The sequence below is a fragment of the Numenius arquata genome, chromosome 5, assembly GCF_964106895.1.
Source record: "Numenius arquata chromosome 5, bNumArq3.hap1.1, whole genome shotgun sequence".
Lineage (NCBI taxonomy): Eukaryota > Metazoa > Chordata > Aves > Charadriiformes > Scolopacidae > Numenius > Numenius arquata.
In genome coordinates this window covers 52,647,783-52,666,802 of record NC_133580.1, presented here as the reverse complement: position 1 = coordinate 52,666,802, position 19,020 = coordinate 52,647,783, and the positions used below count along the sequence as shown (strand labels likewise).

Here is a 19,020-nt window from a genome sequence, read left to right as displayed (position 1 = left end):
AATGTTTTTTTTCCTTCCCCTATGCTTCTAGTGAATAGTTGCCTTTTGTTTATTGTCCACCAGCACAATAATACCAAAATTCCTCAGTGACTTCAGTAGGAATTTGAGCAACTCCAAATTTGTATCAGTGAACTGCCTGGGGTGACTAATGCACACACGGCAACAATTGCTTATTTTAAGATCTGAAATGTAAGCTATTTGAACATAAAAATGATGCATTCTGTTATAAGTAAAAAATATACTTGTTTAAGGAATAGAAAATCAATTATTTTCCAACCATGCATTTTTCTGTACTCAAGCCCATGTTTAGCAGAGAATAAAAATTTATTCTCTGCTTTATTTGAAATTTTCAAATAAGACTATTTTAAAATACTCTGTTACTCCAATCAGCATAAAACCCTCATTTAAAATTTGGGCTAAGTTAATTTCTCCTGAAAAACTGATCAAGCTTTTTAATTGTTCACGATACTAAATCCTAGGGCTTAGTATTTTGTTAAAATGTTTTAACAGCAAAAACCCCACATCCCAAAACAGTCCTCAGAGTTTGTGTTTTGTTTTTATGAATCTTCAAGTCAGCTGCAAGCCAATGGCTGAATGGATTCTGCAGACAAGTGTAACTAGAAGAAAAGAGTCCTAGACAATCTCATGATACATACAGTTCAACTTTGTATACCTTCAAACAGCTCCATAGCAGCTATTCACAAGAGTTTAGATAGCTCATATCTGTAGACTATAGGAACATGTGCTTTCCCAGGCCAACACACAGTTTAATTTTTAGATTAGGTTTGCATTAAGGTGGTGGCTAGGATTTTAGAACATTAACATTGATGAATAGCTAAGCAACTAGAAACAGAAGAAATGTTTATTTGTGTTTCAATAAGAAGCATAGTGATTTCTCTTCTTCCAACTCTGATCTCTCACAGCCTTAGCTTTCATTGTTCAAAAAAAAAAAAAAAAAGAAAAAAAAGTAGGGCTTGCAGAAATAGATTTTTTTTGTTGTTGTTGGCGTTTTCCAAAAAAGGGGTACAGCGAAGATTTTTCTTTATTTATTGTTTGTTGAAGATTGGTGATGAAAAAGTAAGACGTTCAGATTTTATTTCTTATATTACTTAACATATTAAGATTACACAAGGGGGATTTTTTAGCAGTATAATTATGCAAGTGTTTACATACCAATTCTGGTTTTCCTTTAATGGTTTCCATAACAAGATCATCATTTTCTTTAGAGTAATCACTGTCCGATTTACTTTTGCGTCCCATCTTCGGTTCATTCTCATTTTGGCGCCCCTGAGTGACAGAGAACGTCACTCTTTGCTTATCAGTAAGTGCACTCAAACATTTTTGGTTAAAGAAAGCGCTTAGTTTAAAAAAAAAATAAGACACAAACATCTTTGAGGGAGGCAGGGATTCTGGTTAATATCAGTTAAAAACAGATTTCTGCAAGCCCTATAAAAGATTACAGCATGTTTTGAAATGCAGAATTTGAGACAAGGGAAGTTTAAACCAACTGCATAGGAGCAAGCACACATCACGTTCAGGTCATGATATTCAATGGCTAGAAAGACTTACTGTGTATATTACTTGATTAGACTTGGCTTTTGGTTTTGAAAAAACAAACATTTCAACAGTAGTTTCTCACAGAAAGTTAGTTTTTTACTCAAATTTTATTTTCTTATATACAACACTTGAAAAATAGTAATACAAAAACCTGTATGAAATTTCTCTGAGTGTTAAGCCTGAGGACATAGGTTTACCAATTAAACTCCCTTTTAAGATACTTTCGTATATAAACTGAGTTATATTTTCAGCAGGATACAAAGAGTTATAAATTTAAGTTCACATACATCAAGACACTACATACTTCTGCATTTAGATGTTTGTAAATCACACTAAAAACAATTGAATAATTATTTTATTTGAGCATAGTTTGTTCAGGCAAAACTGCCATCCATAAAATGACCTATCACTCCGTTTCAGGTTTGGCATTTGCATGAGCTAGTTCAGCTCCAACTACCTACACCTTCTTAAAAGAAGAGTTTTGTACTTACTGTCCTTATTTTTATACAAGGCCTCATTCAAGATCTATGATTTAAACCAAACTGACCATATCAAATATCCAAGTAGGTTAGAAAACATATTTAGAAAACAGTTTAAGCAAAACATGAACACATTACATTTTCATACCTTCATTTTTCTGAGCCTGGATTTGTTATCATGACACCAAGCCAAGCAAGTCATGGTCTCTTGTCTTTCCAATGACTCTTCCACTTCTTTAGCAGTCAAAAACATCTCAATATTTACCAAGTCCTTCAAAAACAAAAAGGAAGGTCTTGTTAAGTTGTACTGATACTTTACACAGCAATTCACTCTTCAACAGAACTGAAATACAGAGATACAAAAGACTTTGTTCTAGAGACCTCTGGTTTTTAGGACAGTACTTTATAAAAAGACTTTACAGTATATTTTAAAGACTGCATTTCCATGCACTGAGATAGTGAGACAGTGACAGTATTTTGCTGAGCCTACTTATACAACAGAACTATAAAAAAAGAGAGAGTAAAGATTAAACCTAGCAGCTTTGCACAGAAAGTGACCAGAACCTATGATCACTTCAGCGCAGTTCACACTTTCAGGAGTGCTTCGTTTCCTCAAACCTTGGCCTGCTATGTCAATTGGACCATGACAAGGTCATAACATTTTGCTAAAGTGGAGAATCTAAATCTACTTTACCTAGCCATCTGTAATTATTGAGCTTTAAGCAAAGTCCTACAATGGCCTGAAGCCTCCAGTATACTTTCTCTCATTTGCTTAATGTTGTAAGCTCCAGACCTTTAATTGCTTACAATAGTTCTGTCGACAACATCCAACACTGAGCTGATAAAACAAAGTTACTACATTAAAAAACAGTTAGGCAATGGGTGGGCTACAAGATTCCTCAAGTACCTATCACAAGCAGATGTTTTTGAAGAAAAAGCAGCAACCTAGTATCAAAGTTGCCCGGAGCAAATGTCTAATATGCCTATGCTACTTTTTAATTACCAGCAGCTTTACACATTCATACCAATCAAGGCAAACACAACTAGTAGGGTAACAAATAATTTCTCTTCCCATATATTTCTGCTGAAAAAAAGACTTCAGTAGATTTTCTCAAATTATATGAACAGGATCCATTCTGAATTGGCACTACTAGAAGTTATTTCAGAGCTGCATACATGTTATGTTGCGACAGTTCCTACCTTGCTGAAAAAAATACACTGAGAAACCATAATTCACTAGACAAACAGAAATCCAGTACTAAAGTGTTTGATTAATATGCACTCTAATTTTGAACAAGTTCATTTTTATGTAGATTTCACAGCAAAATGCTGAAAATTACAAAACTGAAATGCTGAATGTGACAAATATTACAGTAGCTCTAGTGAACAAGACCACTCTCAGAAATAGATGGCATTTTCAGCTGTTAGAACAGCTGAATACACTTAGTCTTAGAATTATACCTCCCTAAACCAAAGATAAATAATAGAAGCAGCATCAGGCACATCACATTCACATCTTGCATTTCATTAGACAATTTTTTCTTATAAATTCAAGTCTAGTACCATTGGAAAAGTGAACCAGATCATGCTAGGTTTATCAGAATGGTTATTTACAAATATGAAAACAAGCCCCATGTATTTCTAAATTGCAGCACAAGTTACAAATTTTCTCTAAAGCTTTCTCTCTTATGACTTGGAGGTAAGTTTAAAACAAAATATTAAGGACAGTTGACATGCAACTACATTTTATAGATTGTATGACGACAGCAACAAAACCATTAGACCATTAAGTGAATAGAGGGTCACAAGCAGTTCTAGTTTTATCAAAATCAAGTCAGTCAGACCCAGGTCAGACCTAAAGCAGCTGCCAAGTTCACAGAACAAAATTAAGATCAGACTTTCAATTACTCCTCCCATCCCCTTAAAGATAACAAAAAAAAATAAATCATTTTAATCAATGTTTTGGCAAATGGACTGAAAGAATGCCAACCCACTCCACAAAAGGTGATTTTCTTTTTTGGAATTTTTCCTACAAGAACAGGAGGGTAATCTCCTTGGTAGTCTGAAGTTTTTTCTGATTATATTCTCAAGTGGAAAAGAGCAGAGCATTATTCCCCTGTGCATGATAAGGTGACCACAAAAAAACCCTCTTGCCCGTGTAATTCATCTGTATAAATAATGTGACATACAATGCAGCTATATTCATTATCTTGCTTGCATATTTTTCCACACAGCTGCTGAATGGAAAGATGATTCAACTTGAGTTAAAAATAATAGCATCTCCATACATCTCCTAAAGCTTATTCAAGCTATGTGTTCTTTTAATGAACAGCTTTTGCTTTTACATCAAATTGAGACAGAAACGTTTCCCTTTACATTAAAAAAGGCTGGATATGCTCGGCAGACAACAAACCACTGGTTTCATCTAATTTGTTCGCTTTTTATAGTTTAGACTTCATCACAAAACAAATTTCTATTTTTTTGAAGAATCATAAGGGCAGCATTTGTTCTATTTCAATGAGCTGGTGAGAGAATCCCAACTATATGTGTTTATCAATCAGGTGTTAGTATAGCAATGCTCAACTGTGAGCAAAAAAACTGTAGCTGCTGCTTAGAGACACAAAACTCTCAAGTAAAAAGAGAATTCCTACATTTCTTTTGCAAATTTAAAATAAAAGGTTCTATTTGGAACAGAAATGCTAATTAGATTTGTGGTTGCCAAAAGTAGTCAAAGCTTGGCAGCCACCTCTATTAAATAGACAGTATGTATCCAGAAAACAGAGGAGAACATTTTTAATTAAAAGAGTTCCTTTCAGAACTAACAATCACATTTAAATTGCACCAATAAATAGCATTTTCTTCTCTGCTGACTAGATAGAAAGTTAGGGACCAATATGAAAAAAAGCATTAAGAAATCCATTTGTAGGGAAAGAAATAGCTTTTGCATTTGATAAAAAGTAGTCAGAAGTCTTAATCATGAAGATTGATAGAAGGAAAACAGTAAGATACAATTAGACAATAAACCTTAACCCCCCCTTCCCATGCACATATCAGCCAAGTTTCTTTTTTTAATCTAATCATGATCATGCTTTCCTATCTTCGTTTTCTGGTGGTGCCTACTCTTGATGCTTCTCCATGGTGTATTTCATTAGCCAGGAAATAGCAGAGCAGACTATCAGAGGATAATCTGGCTTTATCAAAACAAGCACAGCTCTTCTGCACAGGCCGGTACTGGAGTGCTACTTCTCTGCCACATCTTGTATGGATGGGAACCAGTTAACAGTGTTAGCAGTTGTAAGAAGCATCTCACGTTCCAGCCAGAAAAATCCCTATTAAAACCCCAATCCTGAATAGTTTTCTGAAGGTACTCTGCAATTCAGAGTCACTTAGGCTGCAGATGACACAGAAATTTTCTCAGTTTCTAAAACAGCACTAAGATTTAATATGCTGTCAGGAAGAGCCTCTCTTATATAATTTGTTTACATATAAAATTGAGTGAATGTAAATACGCAGTTTTAGAAAAATATTGCCACCAGTTTTGCAGGTGGAGAAAAAACTGAAGCAAGAAATCTGTTGCTGCACACTCCGCCTCCAACTGACATGGCATTCAGCATCATGGCAAGCGTTTTCTGACTTGTATATAAATTAAAAAGCAATTCTGAAGTCTTTAGATTACCATCTTTTGGAACATTGAAAAGTCTTCCTCAATTTCACAATTTCACTTTTCACATTGTAAAAGTGATCGCAATACTTCCAGCACTGCAGCAGCACAGGAGAACCCTACACTGCATGCAGATTATTTCAGTACTGTTATCAAACCGTAACTCTCAGCACAGACTTTCCAGCCTCCTGTGCATTGCCATGATAATTTTGCCTAAATTACCTTGCCTTAACTTGCTTACAAGTGCAGAATACCTGACTTCGGGTGGGAAGACTGATTAACATCAAACTTCCATTTAGTTAGGCTTCTACAACTATTCTGAAAAATAGTTTCAAATTGCTCAAGGAGAAGAACTACTCAGTCCATAAGTATTACTGACAATTATGCAAACACTAAAGAGGGGGAACACAACACAAGCATTCTTCTTCATTCTAGTACAAGGAAGGATCACCTGGATTTTATCATTTCTGCTTAAAAAAAACAAACCCTCACTATTGGATTAAAGTGAACTAACCTTCCCTTCTATTCAACAGCCACTAACCAGGCATCAGAAGGGTAGCTATTTAAGCACTGCATGAACTTTACCATAAAAGAACTACTTAATTCCTTTACAATGGTTCAAACTTTAGAGAAAAACATTTATTATTAGAGAAAACTGCACATGAAGGCTGAAGACACTTAAGAGACTTACTTAAACAAATAATACATCTATCCATCACCCTGTGCTCTGCCTGATTTACATATATATAGCATTTAAAATATCACTGCTTCTTTTTAAACTGCAAGTGCCTCCAGGCAGGGAGGTTGCCAACCCTATGATTCTGCACAGAACTCCAATTATTAAGGTATAAAATACTTTGAAGACTGAGAATTCCTTTATGATGATTACTACTAAATATATACTCCTGGCCGACATAAAAGCTATATCCCCGTGTGGCACTTCCATTTTCTGAGATGGGTTCTTAGTAAGAACATCCCAAGCATGTAGATGCACGTCCCCTCCTTTGAACTCTCTGGTCAGTGTGAGCAGGAGTTGACAGGGACAGAATTCTCAGGGGATCTCACTCCTTGCCAGGTTTCTCTCCTTTGCAGTCTCTTGTTTTCAGAAGATTCCAGCACCTGCCCTTACTGGAGGGAAAGGTTGCAGCAAACACTAATTATTTAGATACCAAAGAGTCAACACTGGAAGGATCTGCTGCAGGTTTTTTTCCACAGAGGGGGCAATTCAGAACAAAGCTTACATCAGCTACAGGACAAACCTGCAGCAAAGCTAGGCTCCACAAGTTCTAGAAGTCATGGAATAACTGCTTTATAATGAAAAATAATTGCTACTTTAAACACTAGTTTCAGGTATCAATACTAAGAGGAAAATGAAAATGGGTCCAGAATTTAATGAAGTCCCATGGTTGTGCTACAGAAAGAAAGAAAAAGTGATTCACAAAAAAACAGTGAAAGTTATACGAAGAATAATACTTGTGAAATAACGAGAAGGTCCATACAAAGGCAGTAGGACAATTTTTTTCTAACTGGTAGATATTTTAGCTTCACATGGATTTGAAATTCTGCTTGCTCACTCACCCAACCTCTTTTTCCCCCCACAAGAAGTGGGAAGGGGAAAAAAACCCTCATGGGTTGAGATAAATACAGTTTAATAGAAAGAATAACAGAAAAAGAAAAATAACAATAGTAGTAATAGTGACACAGGTCACTCTCACTGCCCAGTGAATTGGCACCATCCTGAGCAGTGATCACGGATTGCTGCCCCCTATTTATATGCTGAGTATGACGCCTATGGTATGGAATATTTCATTGGCCATTCCATCCTTCTGTCTATTCCTCTATGGGAAGCTGAAAAAAGTCCTTGAATAGTGTAAATATCACTTAGCAACAACTGAAAAAAAAAAAAAGTATTACTGACATTCCTTTCACAGCAATCACTAGAAAGAAAATTAACCCTTTCCCAGCTAAAAACCAAGACAGACATCAGCATATATCCAGAAGCCTTCATCCAATTTTTTTTTTTAGTCAAATGTCTTTACATTCTAATTATACCTCAAATTATAATTTTTTGCTTAAATTACAAACATTCATTAGTTTCACAGCCATAACAAAAAGACAGTAATATGTAGATTCATGAGAGGTAGAGTTTCTGTTTCACAGCAGGTAAAAATTTAAACTTCACTATAAATCCTTTTTAAAGGGTCAGTAATGATTTTGCTTCTTTAATATGTAAGACAAAGTTTTGATTAGTCCATTCCAGTATAAAACCCAAACTCTTCAATATACACTTTCAAATCTAGACAGGTGGCTCTAAATTCACCAAGAAAACTGCTCCACATTTCAGCACCAGATACAAGAAAATAGCAACTTCTGTTTTGATCTTATGTCAAAAAAGGCTTTAAAAGAACAAAACCATCATTTCTCTAGTAGCAATATAGCTTGTGCTCAAAATTTCTGTAGTGTTCATTTGAGGGTTTTAATTTATGTAACATTTTAAGATTTGGAGCAGTCAGGTCAACAGTCATTTCTCTCCATATTTCTCTCTACTGTGCACATGAATTGAAGTACTTTTATGACATCTCCAGCCACAAGTCTGGAAAGCTGTCAGAAGGAATGCATGATAAAATCCCTTATAAGTCACATGAACATTTATCTATTAAAATAAAATCCAGAATATTTCACATGTGAAATGTGAATCTTTAACAAAGCTCAAAACGAAACAGAAACAAGTACTAAAACAAGCAATACTTGGTATTTTCAAATCCTCCATGAGCTATCTCAAAACAAGATGATTCATCCAAAAAGAAAAGTTAGGCTTATGAAAAGATTAAAAAAAAAAAAAAAAGATTTAATTCAGGTGGAAAAAGGTAGCATTTTGTAGAGAAGAAAGCTTCCTTGGTGGAAATACCAACAGTCATAAAATAGGCTATTTGTTGTATAAAATAGGTGATTCATAACATCATAAGGTGCTGTTTATGTATTTTTTAAACAAGCAAATTGTTTATTTAATTGCCTACTAGCATCAATACTAACTTGAAAATAGGCCAGTATGCCTCAAGCTATCAGTGGCTTGTTGCCATGAGTATGTACCAATGACAGTTTTAATAAGACTATCGATACATATTATGTGCATAAGAGCACTACCTTCATATTAAAAAAGATTTTGCTGATGCAGTTTAGCACTCAGTAATACAGTAAGCTGATTTTATATGAAATACAATAAACTCTTAGACCACTCTAAAACAGCAACTTTAAAAAAAGCTGTGTTAAGTTTTCAATGACTACTCACATACTGAACAACACACCCTCAATGTGCAGCCTAACCTTCAATATAATTTAGGATGCAGCTATGGAACTGAAATAGAAATGCAATAATGAACAGTTATGAACAAACAAGTGAAATTAGCCTTCTATATTAATATATTAGTTTGTTAAAAGTTTCCTCTGTGATGAAAATCCAGGGATCATCTAGATGCCAAGATTATCATTACACAACTTGGGAAGAAGGCAGACATAAGGAGTTAAAAGGTAGACAACAGGACCATCTGGGGATGAATAAAGTGGTTAGCGCATTTCTGTGGTGGGAAAACAGTGAGAAACACTTCAGTGGGCAGGAGCAGGAGGACTAGACCATACCACAGTAACACTGCCTACTTGGAAACAGGTATGGAAAGAAAAACATGAGGTGCAGGTGAAAAGTTGGACAGGGCAATAAGTTTTCATGGCAGTAACATGGATAGAGACTTTTCCCTCTGCGGTCAATTCCTCTTCCCTATACAAGGGGAGGAGTAAAAGGCCGCTGGCTATAAGACAGATCCTTCAGAGTGAATGCAGATTATGTATAAACTGCATTGAGATCAAAGAGAAACACAAATTATTAAGAAAACAATGGCATAGGTAGCTACAATACAGCAACATTAGTTACTGAAGATCAGTTAAAACGAGGCACAAACTAACATTAAGAGGCTTCCTTACTCTCTGCCCATAAAATAATGGTGTCTGAAGTTTATTAAGCTACTATTAAGTGTTATAATGCTATGCACATTAACAGGATTACAGAGAAAATAAACAGAGTAATTGATGGAATGTCCTACTCAAAAGCCGGCTGCAGAGCTCACTATTAGAAAAAAGTGGAGACAGACAGCCAAACCACAGATTCATCAACAGAAGAGCCAGAAAAGTTTTTGTCTACAAAGTAAACACAGTATCCCATGGTGTACAGCCGAACTTTCACATGAGAGCATCTTCCATGACCTGTGTATAGCACAGACCTTTCAATTTTACCTCGTTATCTTTGAAAGACCCCAGTAACTTACATTGACTGATTATCTGTCAGAAGATTATTGTCTTTGTATAACATTAGGAGATGCTGGTACTTCTTTTGGTAGCTGGTTCTAGTGATTAAATCACGTTCTAACCTTCTGTCTGATTTCAAACCTGAATTCTTGACTTCTGATTCTGTGTACTGTTTCCTCCCTAACTGTTTCTGCACTAGATTATGAAGTTCCTTGGTATATGGTTTTTGCTCTCATACCTAGCAAAAGCACACACCCCCCCCTTACATTTTCCAGTCATCTCCTTCCAATTTTTCTAACAGCTTTCCTAAGGTGTGGTCACCAAAACTATACATATTCTGGTACTGACGGCTCCAGTGCCAAATAAAGACAGAAGTTTCATCCGCCTACTTTTGCTCATGCACATAAGCCACTTTGGTAGAGCCTCAGAGCTGCAGCTGGCACTTAGGTTGGTTATTGGCAAGCTGTTTTCCCAATGCATCCTCTACTCCTGCCTCAGGAATTTTTGTAGCTCAACAAACAGCTTCACCTTATCCAGCAGTACATTGTATCACGATAAGCACAGTAATAAATTACTTCACTAGAGTAATGCGACAAAGCCTCTAGAGCTTAAGATGCATCATTGGGCAGGGAGTAAAAAAGCCTCTGGTCTTAGCTCTACCTTGGCCATTTTCTGTTGTGGCCTCTTCTAGCAGAGGAAAGACAACTAATCCTTTGCCAGTTGAGAATGAGCCCTGTGGCATCAGTCTGTATTAGCAGCTACACAGGTTCACCAAAAAAAAGTGAACTCCTGTCATCTAGTATTGTAATAAGCAAACGTGTAAAATGTAAAGAAATATTTACAATCTGAAGGAATGCCTGTCAGGAAAATGTACAACACGAAAAATCTCAGAGGCATAACTGAAACGAAACGTCTTATATCTAGGCAATCTACAGGTGATAACACCATTCTCCCTTTAGATAAAATTTCAATTCAAGAATCTGATTCTTGAATCACTAGCCTTTCAGACTAAGTATTTTGTAATAAATTTTCCCTGTTATGATACACTATAGGTAACCCATTTTGTCTAAAAGGACTGAAAAAAACAGACATTCAACATCACAGCACACTTCATGTTGTTGGCTTTTGAAGTGACAAATGATTTGTAATGAGAAAGTTTGTTATTCTGCATCGATCTTGACTACTTCCCATTTACATAATTCTAATTCCCCAAGATGCTTGAGACAAACTGCAGATGTAAGGCTGTTCAGGAATTACAGCACTTTGAAATTCAGATGAACACACCCAGACATTCATTATACCCATCCAGTGAAAGTTGCCATGCCTACACTACAAACAGCCAAAACACATCTAAAGGAGTTTGAGTTGCTGTCTATGGGCTAGTACTGTAAGGTAACTCAAAACAGCACAAGTTAACATCCTGGCACCTTTAAATAAGCCAGTGTAGGAGTTCCTTCAGATGTAGCTTTCTCAAACCTCTAGTGTGGGAACAGCAAGTCATAAGAGGGACACAAATAGCTCCAGACAAAAGGCACCTTTTGCCATTCAGCCCACATTTAGTCAGCTTATCTGTGTTCTGCATGACAGTGAAGCAATGAATACATTCAAGCATTATGCAGAATACTATTTACCTATTTAAAATTGAAGTGTTATTAATATAAACTCGTTTTGATGAATTAATTTAATACATATTTGTGTGTTTGCCTACAAGCCATTCTTGGACTACGTGTCTTAACAAGGAAGATCTCTAAGGGTACAATGGTATGATCGTTAAAAGAAGTACTTATTCAGCTTTTAACTTTAAGATCATATGGCTTCCTTCACTCAAACTTAAGCTTTTCTAAATTTTTTATTTCTTATTGATTGAAGCAATCACATATTACTGACATTCATCCTGCTTAAGAATTAAAAGTGTACTGATCAAATGCTCTTGAACTGTATTTATGTAGCTTATTTGTTACGACTATTTTAGATTGAAGTCCAGATTTAAGTTTCACTTAGGCATGTTTTTTTTTTTAATAAATTTCACTCTAGACTTAAGTTTTCACTCCTACTTCACCTAACCCTGTAAGTTAAATCTGAATAATTATTTCAGGCTTTCAGGGAGAAGACTGGTAGAATATAGCCATATCAAACAAAGCACACGCTTCTTCCATGTACATATACTATTATCAGTCTACTATGGCAATACTCTATTTGTTCACAAAGTGGAATGCAGCTCTTGCAGTGTTAAAAGACTCAGTGGAGCACAGATCAGTCTCCAGAAACACAGAACTGATATAGATCTTACGTGCACATTCCTCCTGACATGCAGATCTTCCTGCAGTTGTGGACATTCACTGACCACAGAATGCCTTTGTCCTGCACATCCTTCAGAGCAAGAACACCAGCTACACAGGCATAAGAAACTTTCAGTCCAGTGGGACAGGCAAAGACAATCAGCTTCTAAAATATGGAATACGGACCTTTCCTTAAAAATCCAAGCAGTTACGGGTTCTATACCATCAGCTCTCCTCTGTCAACCACCAAGAGATAAGCTTCAGAGAGACCTAAGCAAACCCAAGCCTATCACATTTTGATTGGAATAGTACTCTTAGTGCGCATTTTTCATTCACTTTTTGAGTTAAGACTGAATACTGTTCCTGTTTGTGATGCTTAGATGTACAGGTCATTTTCCATCTCCCTTTTTTTGAGAGAGTTATCAAGTAGGACCAGTTATTCAGGGAAAGGATGACTTCAAAAACTGCAGCTTCAGGAAGATTTTTGCCCCATAACAGAGAAATCATTCAGCAATATTCTACTGAGGTCCCAGCTGAAGGATCCATTTCACAGTGTTGAGGAACACTTTTAGAAAGCAAGGAAAGAACCTTTACCTTTGGAGTTGAAAAAAGGAACAATTATGCACAATAGTACAAAGAAGAGATCAGGTACTTGGTTAAAAGCCGGGCAGCCTGACTTGAAGAATTCAAGTTTCTTTTATTCCAAAGGACATCAAATAAGATTTCATGACTTTCTGTAACAAAATTAAGATGATGGAACACACCTGAATTTGCTGCAGGTAATCCACTCAAAATGGTTTCCAAATTATTAAAACTGAAGCTGCGTTTATGCAGTAGAAAACATGAAGAACTGGACCAAATTGGAGAAAGGGGAAAACAAAAGATAATCAGCTTTTTCAGTGACTATTATTCCTTTCATGTATACTAATCAAAATTCCTTTTTAAAAAAAATATATTTACTATAGCAGTTTGAAAGACAGTGAAATATTTTCAGAATGGCTTTGCAATATCTGCCCTATTTTGATATTCCCCATGGAAAAACCGTTACCACGGATTTAGAAATTCCACTCGAGAAGGAAACCATTGACAAAAACTGAAAATCTGAACTCCCACTTCAAGGAAACTTATCTTTTTAGGACTGCTGTCAGCTGGTTTAATGCTGCTTCAAGTGTCAGGAAGCCCTTCTAATATATGACTGTTCTAAACATTGACCTGTATCTAGACAAAATTTTTGAAGTCAATTTTTTTTCCTCAATATTTCTCAAAAGCAAAAAGCACACTGTGGGATTAATGCAAATGGCTAGTTAAGTATCTCTGAAGGATGATACACCTATTTAATTTCTGATCTAAGAACATTAACTTGCAAAACTTTCATTGGCATGCATAATCTGTGATACAAGGTCAAGTTAACCAGTTTTAATCTATTTAAAAGAGTTATTACAACTCAAGTGTTCTCTTATACCTGCAACCTTTACAGAGCCACTGCCCACCCTCCTGGGGGCGTAGTAGTTCTGTCCCTCAGTGCTTTATAGATTTCTAAGTCACTTGCTCCTCACCCTAACACACAGACACTTGGTTTAAATTGAATCTGTTCTTCTCAGAAAAAAACATTGCCACTTGTACAACTTTTGTACAGTATGGGCATTAAGGCAAGGACACATACTCTTTTACTAAAATAAACTAAGCAAAGACAGAAAGAGGATTTATAGCATATGAGAGAATGGCAGCTTCAGTATCTGGGTTTGTTTTCATTCATATAGGCAAAAATCACTATGGCTATTACATAGCAAAGCACATGACACTTTATGTGTTGGTTTTTTTTTTTTTCTTTTTTCTTTCTAGCCTATTAAAAAAGGGGCTAGAAAAAAACCAAGAAATTTAGAAAACAACCACCCCCAAGAACAGGAAACAAAACACTACATACCTAACCTAATTATGAAACTTATCTACAAACAGCAAGCAACTTCCTACTCAAACACCACATTTCCAAGACTTGATTTGCCTATCAATTAATGGCACAGAAATGAGATAGGATTTAATGTAGCAGAACATGGAATACCCAAGTTTAAGTTAACAGACAACCCTGCCAGCCAGCTGAATATATGAATCTGTAGATGAAAATATGCATTTTTATATTGGTGTTGCATTCCAAGGTCATAATAGAGTCAAAATAAGATCATTAAGCGTAACAAGCTGATACTGATGAGCTTCATTTGTATGCAATAACAAAAACTTAACATCTAGTTTATATCTTCAACTGATACTGTTTTTCACATCATTAGGGAGCCAGAAGATATCAAGAAAAAAGTCCACAATAGAATCCCCTCCACCCCATATTTACTTTGGCACAAATGTGACATTTCTGCCCTTGACTGTCAGCTCTTATTTTAATATTACTCACGTTTTTGTTTTCTTTCCCAAATAGCATTACTTTTCTTTAAAGACACATCACACACATTACATGTTTGTAGTTTACTCCTTATATTGCCATATAATATTATGCTTTATATATGCCACGTGCCAGAAGTTATTTCTAACTTAAGCTAGTTCATAACTCTAATACTTAAACTTCCCTATAATTTATCACATCCAGCTTTTCTTTTCAGAGCTGTTTGCTTCCTAGCTTATAACCATGGCTTTTAAGCGCTTATCTTCCACGACAAGAATTCAAGAACATCCTTCCTATGAAGGTAGTTAATTTAGAAAGCAGACCAGAATTTGTCACAGCCCATCAATAACTATCAGAATTGGACACTATGGTGCATAGTCGATCTTTGAGCAAATTGTCTGCTGTGTATTACTGGCAAACATATAAATGATTTAATGGTTTGCTTTTGGCCACTAAAAGAAAATGCTTTCTAAACTGTTTCCACCCATGAAGCACCTTAGCAGCTCTTCAGATCTCTTAGCATTCAGAAGCCATGCAAGGAACTTAAAACAAGCAGGCTCAGACATGCTCCTAAGACTGGTCTAACAGCTACTGAAAGATGCTTAACCTAGGATACACAAGCTATAACTGAAATGGAAAAAGCTGTATCATTCAGCCTTTTCAAATAGTGGCAAAGGGCACTTTTAGCCATTTGGTCTGCAATCAGAAACAGAATCACAGAACCGTTGAGACTGGGACCTCTGGAGGTTGTGCAGTCCCCTTGCTCAATGCAGGGTCATCTACAACAGGTTACTTAAGACCTTTCCCAGTCCAATCTGGGTTTGAGTATCTCCAGGTACAGGGAGACTGCACCACCCCGGTGCGCCTGCTGAGAAGCCCAGAACTAAATACAGCACTCCAAATGGGTCTAACCAGAGTTGAGTAGAGGGCCTGGATCGCCACCCTTCCCCTGCTGGCGATTCTCATCCCAATGCAACCCAGAGTGATGTTGAGTCTTCTCTGCCACAAGAACACATTGCTGGGTCTACGGTCAACTTGTCACCAGCCTCACCTCTTTTTCAGGTTCTTACTAGGGTATAGTGCCTACCCAGTGGTAGCAATATTGTCCTGATACATAAAAAAAAAATAATAAATCAGGTAATAGACATTACCAGGTTCCCTATACAGCAACTATACCATGGTATTTTGAAATCTCTACAGCAAAGTTACATTATTAAGCATTAAAGAACATTTCAATGCTCATATCCTTCAGCAAGAAAGGAACAAAAACACCCTAGAGAAGTTGTCTTATTAAACCAGCAAAACCACAAATTCTGTATAACGATCAAGTCTCAGTATCTTACTGTTGTAAAAGTTGTTCAGAATGAGTATTACCATATAGTAGGAAAGACTGAGTACAGCATTAAGAGACTGAGGGAAGTCTATCCTCATTTAGCCAAAAGGTAAACTTTGAGTAAAATGCATAATTTTAGCAAACCAGAAGAAATATGGCCTCAGTGCATTCAACATGTGCAACTAAGTTCTGTGTTATTCAAGTTACTCTGATGTTATGCAAATAAAAATACATAGGCTTGAAGGCAGAAGTTAAATAAGCTTATTTAATTTTTTTTTTTTTAAACACAAAAGTTCCTATTTGGCAAACAGAATGAAAAGCTTTAAGGCTTCACAAGTGAGGTGCTTCATACCACACAGTCTTGCAGTGTATAGTGACGGACTTCCATGCTCATGTCTCAACCAAAGCTGAGCATTACTTAATCAGGCACAATAAAACTTGCTGTAAAGTGAAAAATATTTCCATAGTGCTTTTTCAGCAGACCAAGTAGGTATGGTAACAAGATGACTCAGCAGGAGATGAGCTCCTGCTCAAAACAGAGGGAAACTTCTACCAGAAGTGGAAGAGCTGCTGACCATTCAGCTGCAATTATCCCAGAATAATTGTATTTTCTGATTCACACGCATGGGCTATCTTTAGTGAGGCACAGCAACCTCTTCAGTGCATTTCTTCAGGACTATTTTATATTAATAGTTTGAAACCCACTTCCCCTCTCCCTTCCATTCAACCTCTACTTGCTGTTTCCTTTTTGGCATTTACTGAAATCACTGCTGGTTGAACAGGATCAGACTGGTAAAACAGCCGAGGAGTAAGAGAGGTGTGACAGATACCGTCCTTGTACAAGACAAAGAACAGGTACATATGCTGTTATTTCACACCAGTAACAAAAATCTCTTCCCCTTACCTAGAGCAGAAAGATGCTTTCAACTATGTCACATAAGAACGGCAAAGCACATAAATCATATAATACAACTGAACTCTCAGCACCTTTTATCTTTATAGGAGAAAGATTTTAACCAGAAGAGTTGCATACATTGTGGAATCAGGAATATCAGAAGAACTTAAGATTCAAGAATCACTGAGGATCAAATAGCAAATGCTACCTAAAATCAGCAAAGCATTATTTCTCTAAATAAATAGCAAGTTCTTAAAGAATCAGTTTTATGTCCTTGTGGCTGTCAGGATTCATTGCTCTGCATAAAGAAACTACAACAAGGTGCACAAACTCCATACACTTCATAAGCAATTATGAGATAGAAGCAAAACAAACTAGATAACCAGTGAAAAGGAAAGCGACAAGCACAGAATCATAAACGGTAAAATAAGCAAACCAGCAAAATATATCTATGGACCACACAAGGTACACTGGCTACTAAAAATCCCAAATTGTATCAAGATTTGTCTTCCAAAGTAGAAGCCAGCTTTCCTCTTGATGCATTAAATAATAGGATGATACAATAAAACAGTTGTTCCTGCAGTCAGCCCACGCTGTTCTGCTCAGTCTGGTCACCTACAGATATCATCTAAGTGTGGCTAGACAGATTGGAAGCTCCACCAACTGCTTAATCAGCGGCCTAAAGGCCTCTAACCAGAAATTCTGTATGCCATCTGAGAATTATTCTAAGTTTTAATAGGGCAAGGTGTTTATCTAAAAGCATTTAATTTGTGACTAAAAGTTAGGCCTTCAATTTGGCTTATTTAACACATTAAAATACAATTTATGTCAAGTAATGAGAACAAACTCAGGCCTAGAAAGATTAACAGATAAACATCAGTAATAAAGGCATGTTAATACATAAAAATAGCTGATACAGGGCTAAAGCAGCTTGTTCTTATTTGCCAACTTCCTCTTTACTACTGCTTCATTAGTAAGTTAGTGCGTATTGCTACCAACCTCAATACCACTTTGTCTTGCTAGTTTTACAGCTGTATTGTAGTAGCCACAGCGTAAAAGATGTTCCACCATCATACGATCCATACGTTTCTTCTTCCACATGTTCGCAGCAGCTGGCTGGTCACTACTATGTTCTTTCAGATGTTCAATCCTACGTTTGCAGAGTTTTGCACTTTCATCTTCAGCCTGGATTGATTCAACTGCCTAAAAAGTAAAAATGAACAGGAACAAATAAGAGCTATACATTTTCAATTTGCTTTTAAAGCAAAACACAGTAAGAATTTTTTGTAAGCATTCTTTCCATATTATACAGTTAATCCCAATAGTGTTTGGGTTTTTTAAATTTATTTAGAACAATATTTCCTATGGCAGTGCATAAGTTTCAGCTGGTCCAGTTCAGAGATATTCTTGCACATAAATAAGTTTTGACTTATTTGGTATTATGAGTGTACGCATTTTTCTGCTTAATGTGCAGTTAGTCCAAAAACCGCAATGTATCAACTACAGCGGCAACTGCTGTAATAGTCTGCAAAGAGCTTTGTGAAGGTTTGCAGTCACCTGGTCCAAACAGTTGAAAAATCATGAATTTCCACCTCTAACCTATGCATGGCTTCTTCCTCAAGCAGCTGCCCTACTCAATTAGTTCTACCGAGAAGTGATGCAGAGTAAACCCACATTACTTCTAATACACTGGAGCCATTTTAATCAGTCATGCAATAATGAAAATTAGAGAAACATTTGACTCCTTGGCACCTTTAATTCAAGGATCTTGGAGCAGTTTTTCAAAAATTACCAGCTTTATTTTATTTACTTATTTATTTTACCAGGTATTATTTTACTGACCTCTGCTTCTCTGGAAACATGGAACTACTGTTAGGAGCCTTACTTAGGAAAACAAATTTGTCCAGAGGAAGCAACATTACTTTTTTTTTTTTAAACCAACAGATTGGCATGTCCAATGCAAAACACACACCACAAAATATCCCCACAACACTTTTTTTTTTCTAATTAAAAACACACACTCATGTCAACTTACTTTCCTTCAGCCTTCAAGTTATATGGCTGATTAGTTATGCTGCAAATTTTAACAGGCAATTTTATTACAGACATGATGTAATCCAATGCTAGCTGA

The 19,020-nt window shown here is 36.2% G+C and overlaps 1 protein-coding gene across 14 annotated transcripts in view; it reads right to left on the bottom strand.

Annotated features, from left to right (window-relative positions):
- The window catches only part of MAEA (macrophage erythroblast attacher, E3 ubiquitin ligase), a 52,889-nt gene that overhangs the window by 14,181 nt on the left and 19,688 nt on the right, over positions 1-19,020 (bottom strand). For 7 of the 14 annotated variants that reach the window (XM_074148013.1, XM_074148016.1, XM_074148015.1 and 4 more), the window contains 2 exons: positions 17,889-18,092; positions 2,185-2,307 (listed from right to left, as the gene is read on the bottom strand). In XM_074148013.1, coding sequence (XP_074004114.1) covers positions 2,185-2,307; positions 17,889-18,092 — 327 coding nt within the window. Of the gene's footprint in view, positions 1-1,173; positions 1,288-2,184; positions 2,308-17,888; positions 18,093-19,020 lie in introns of all 14 variants that reach the window. The other 7 variants (XM_074148011.1, XM_074148010.1, XM_074148004.1 and 4 more) reach the window with 3 other exon arrangements.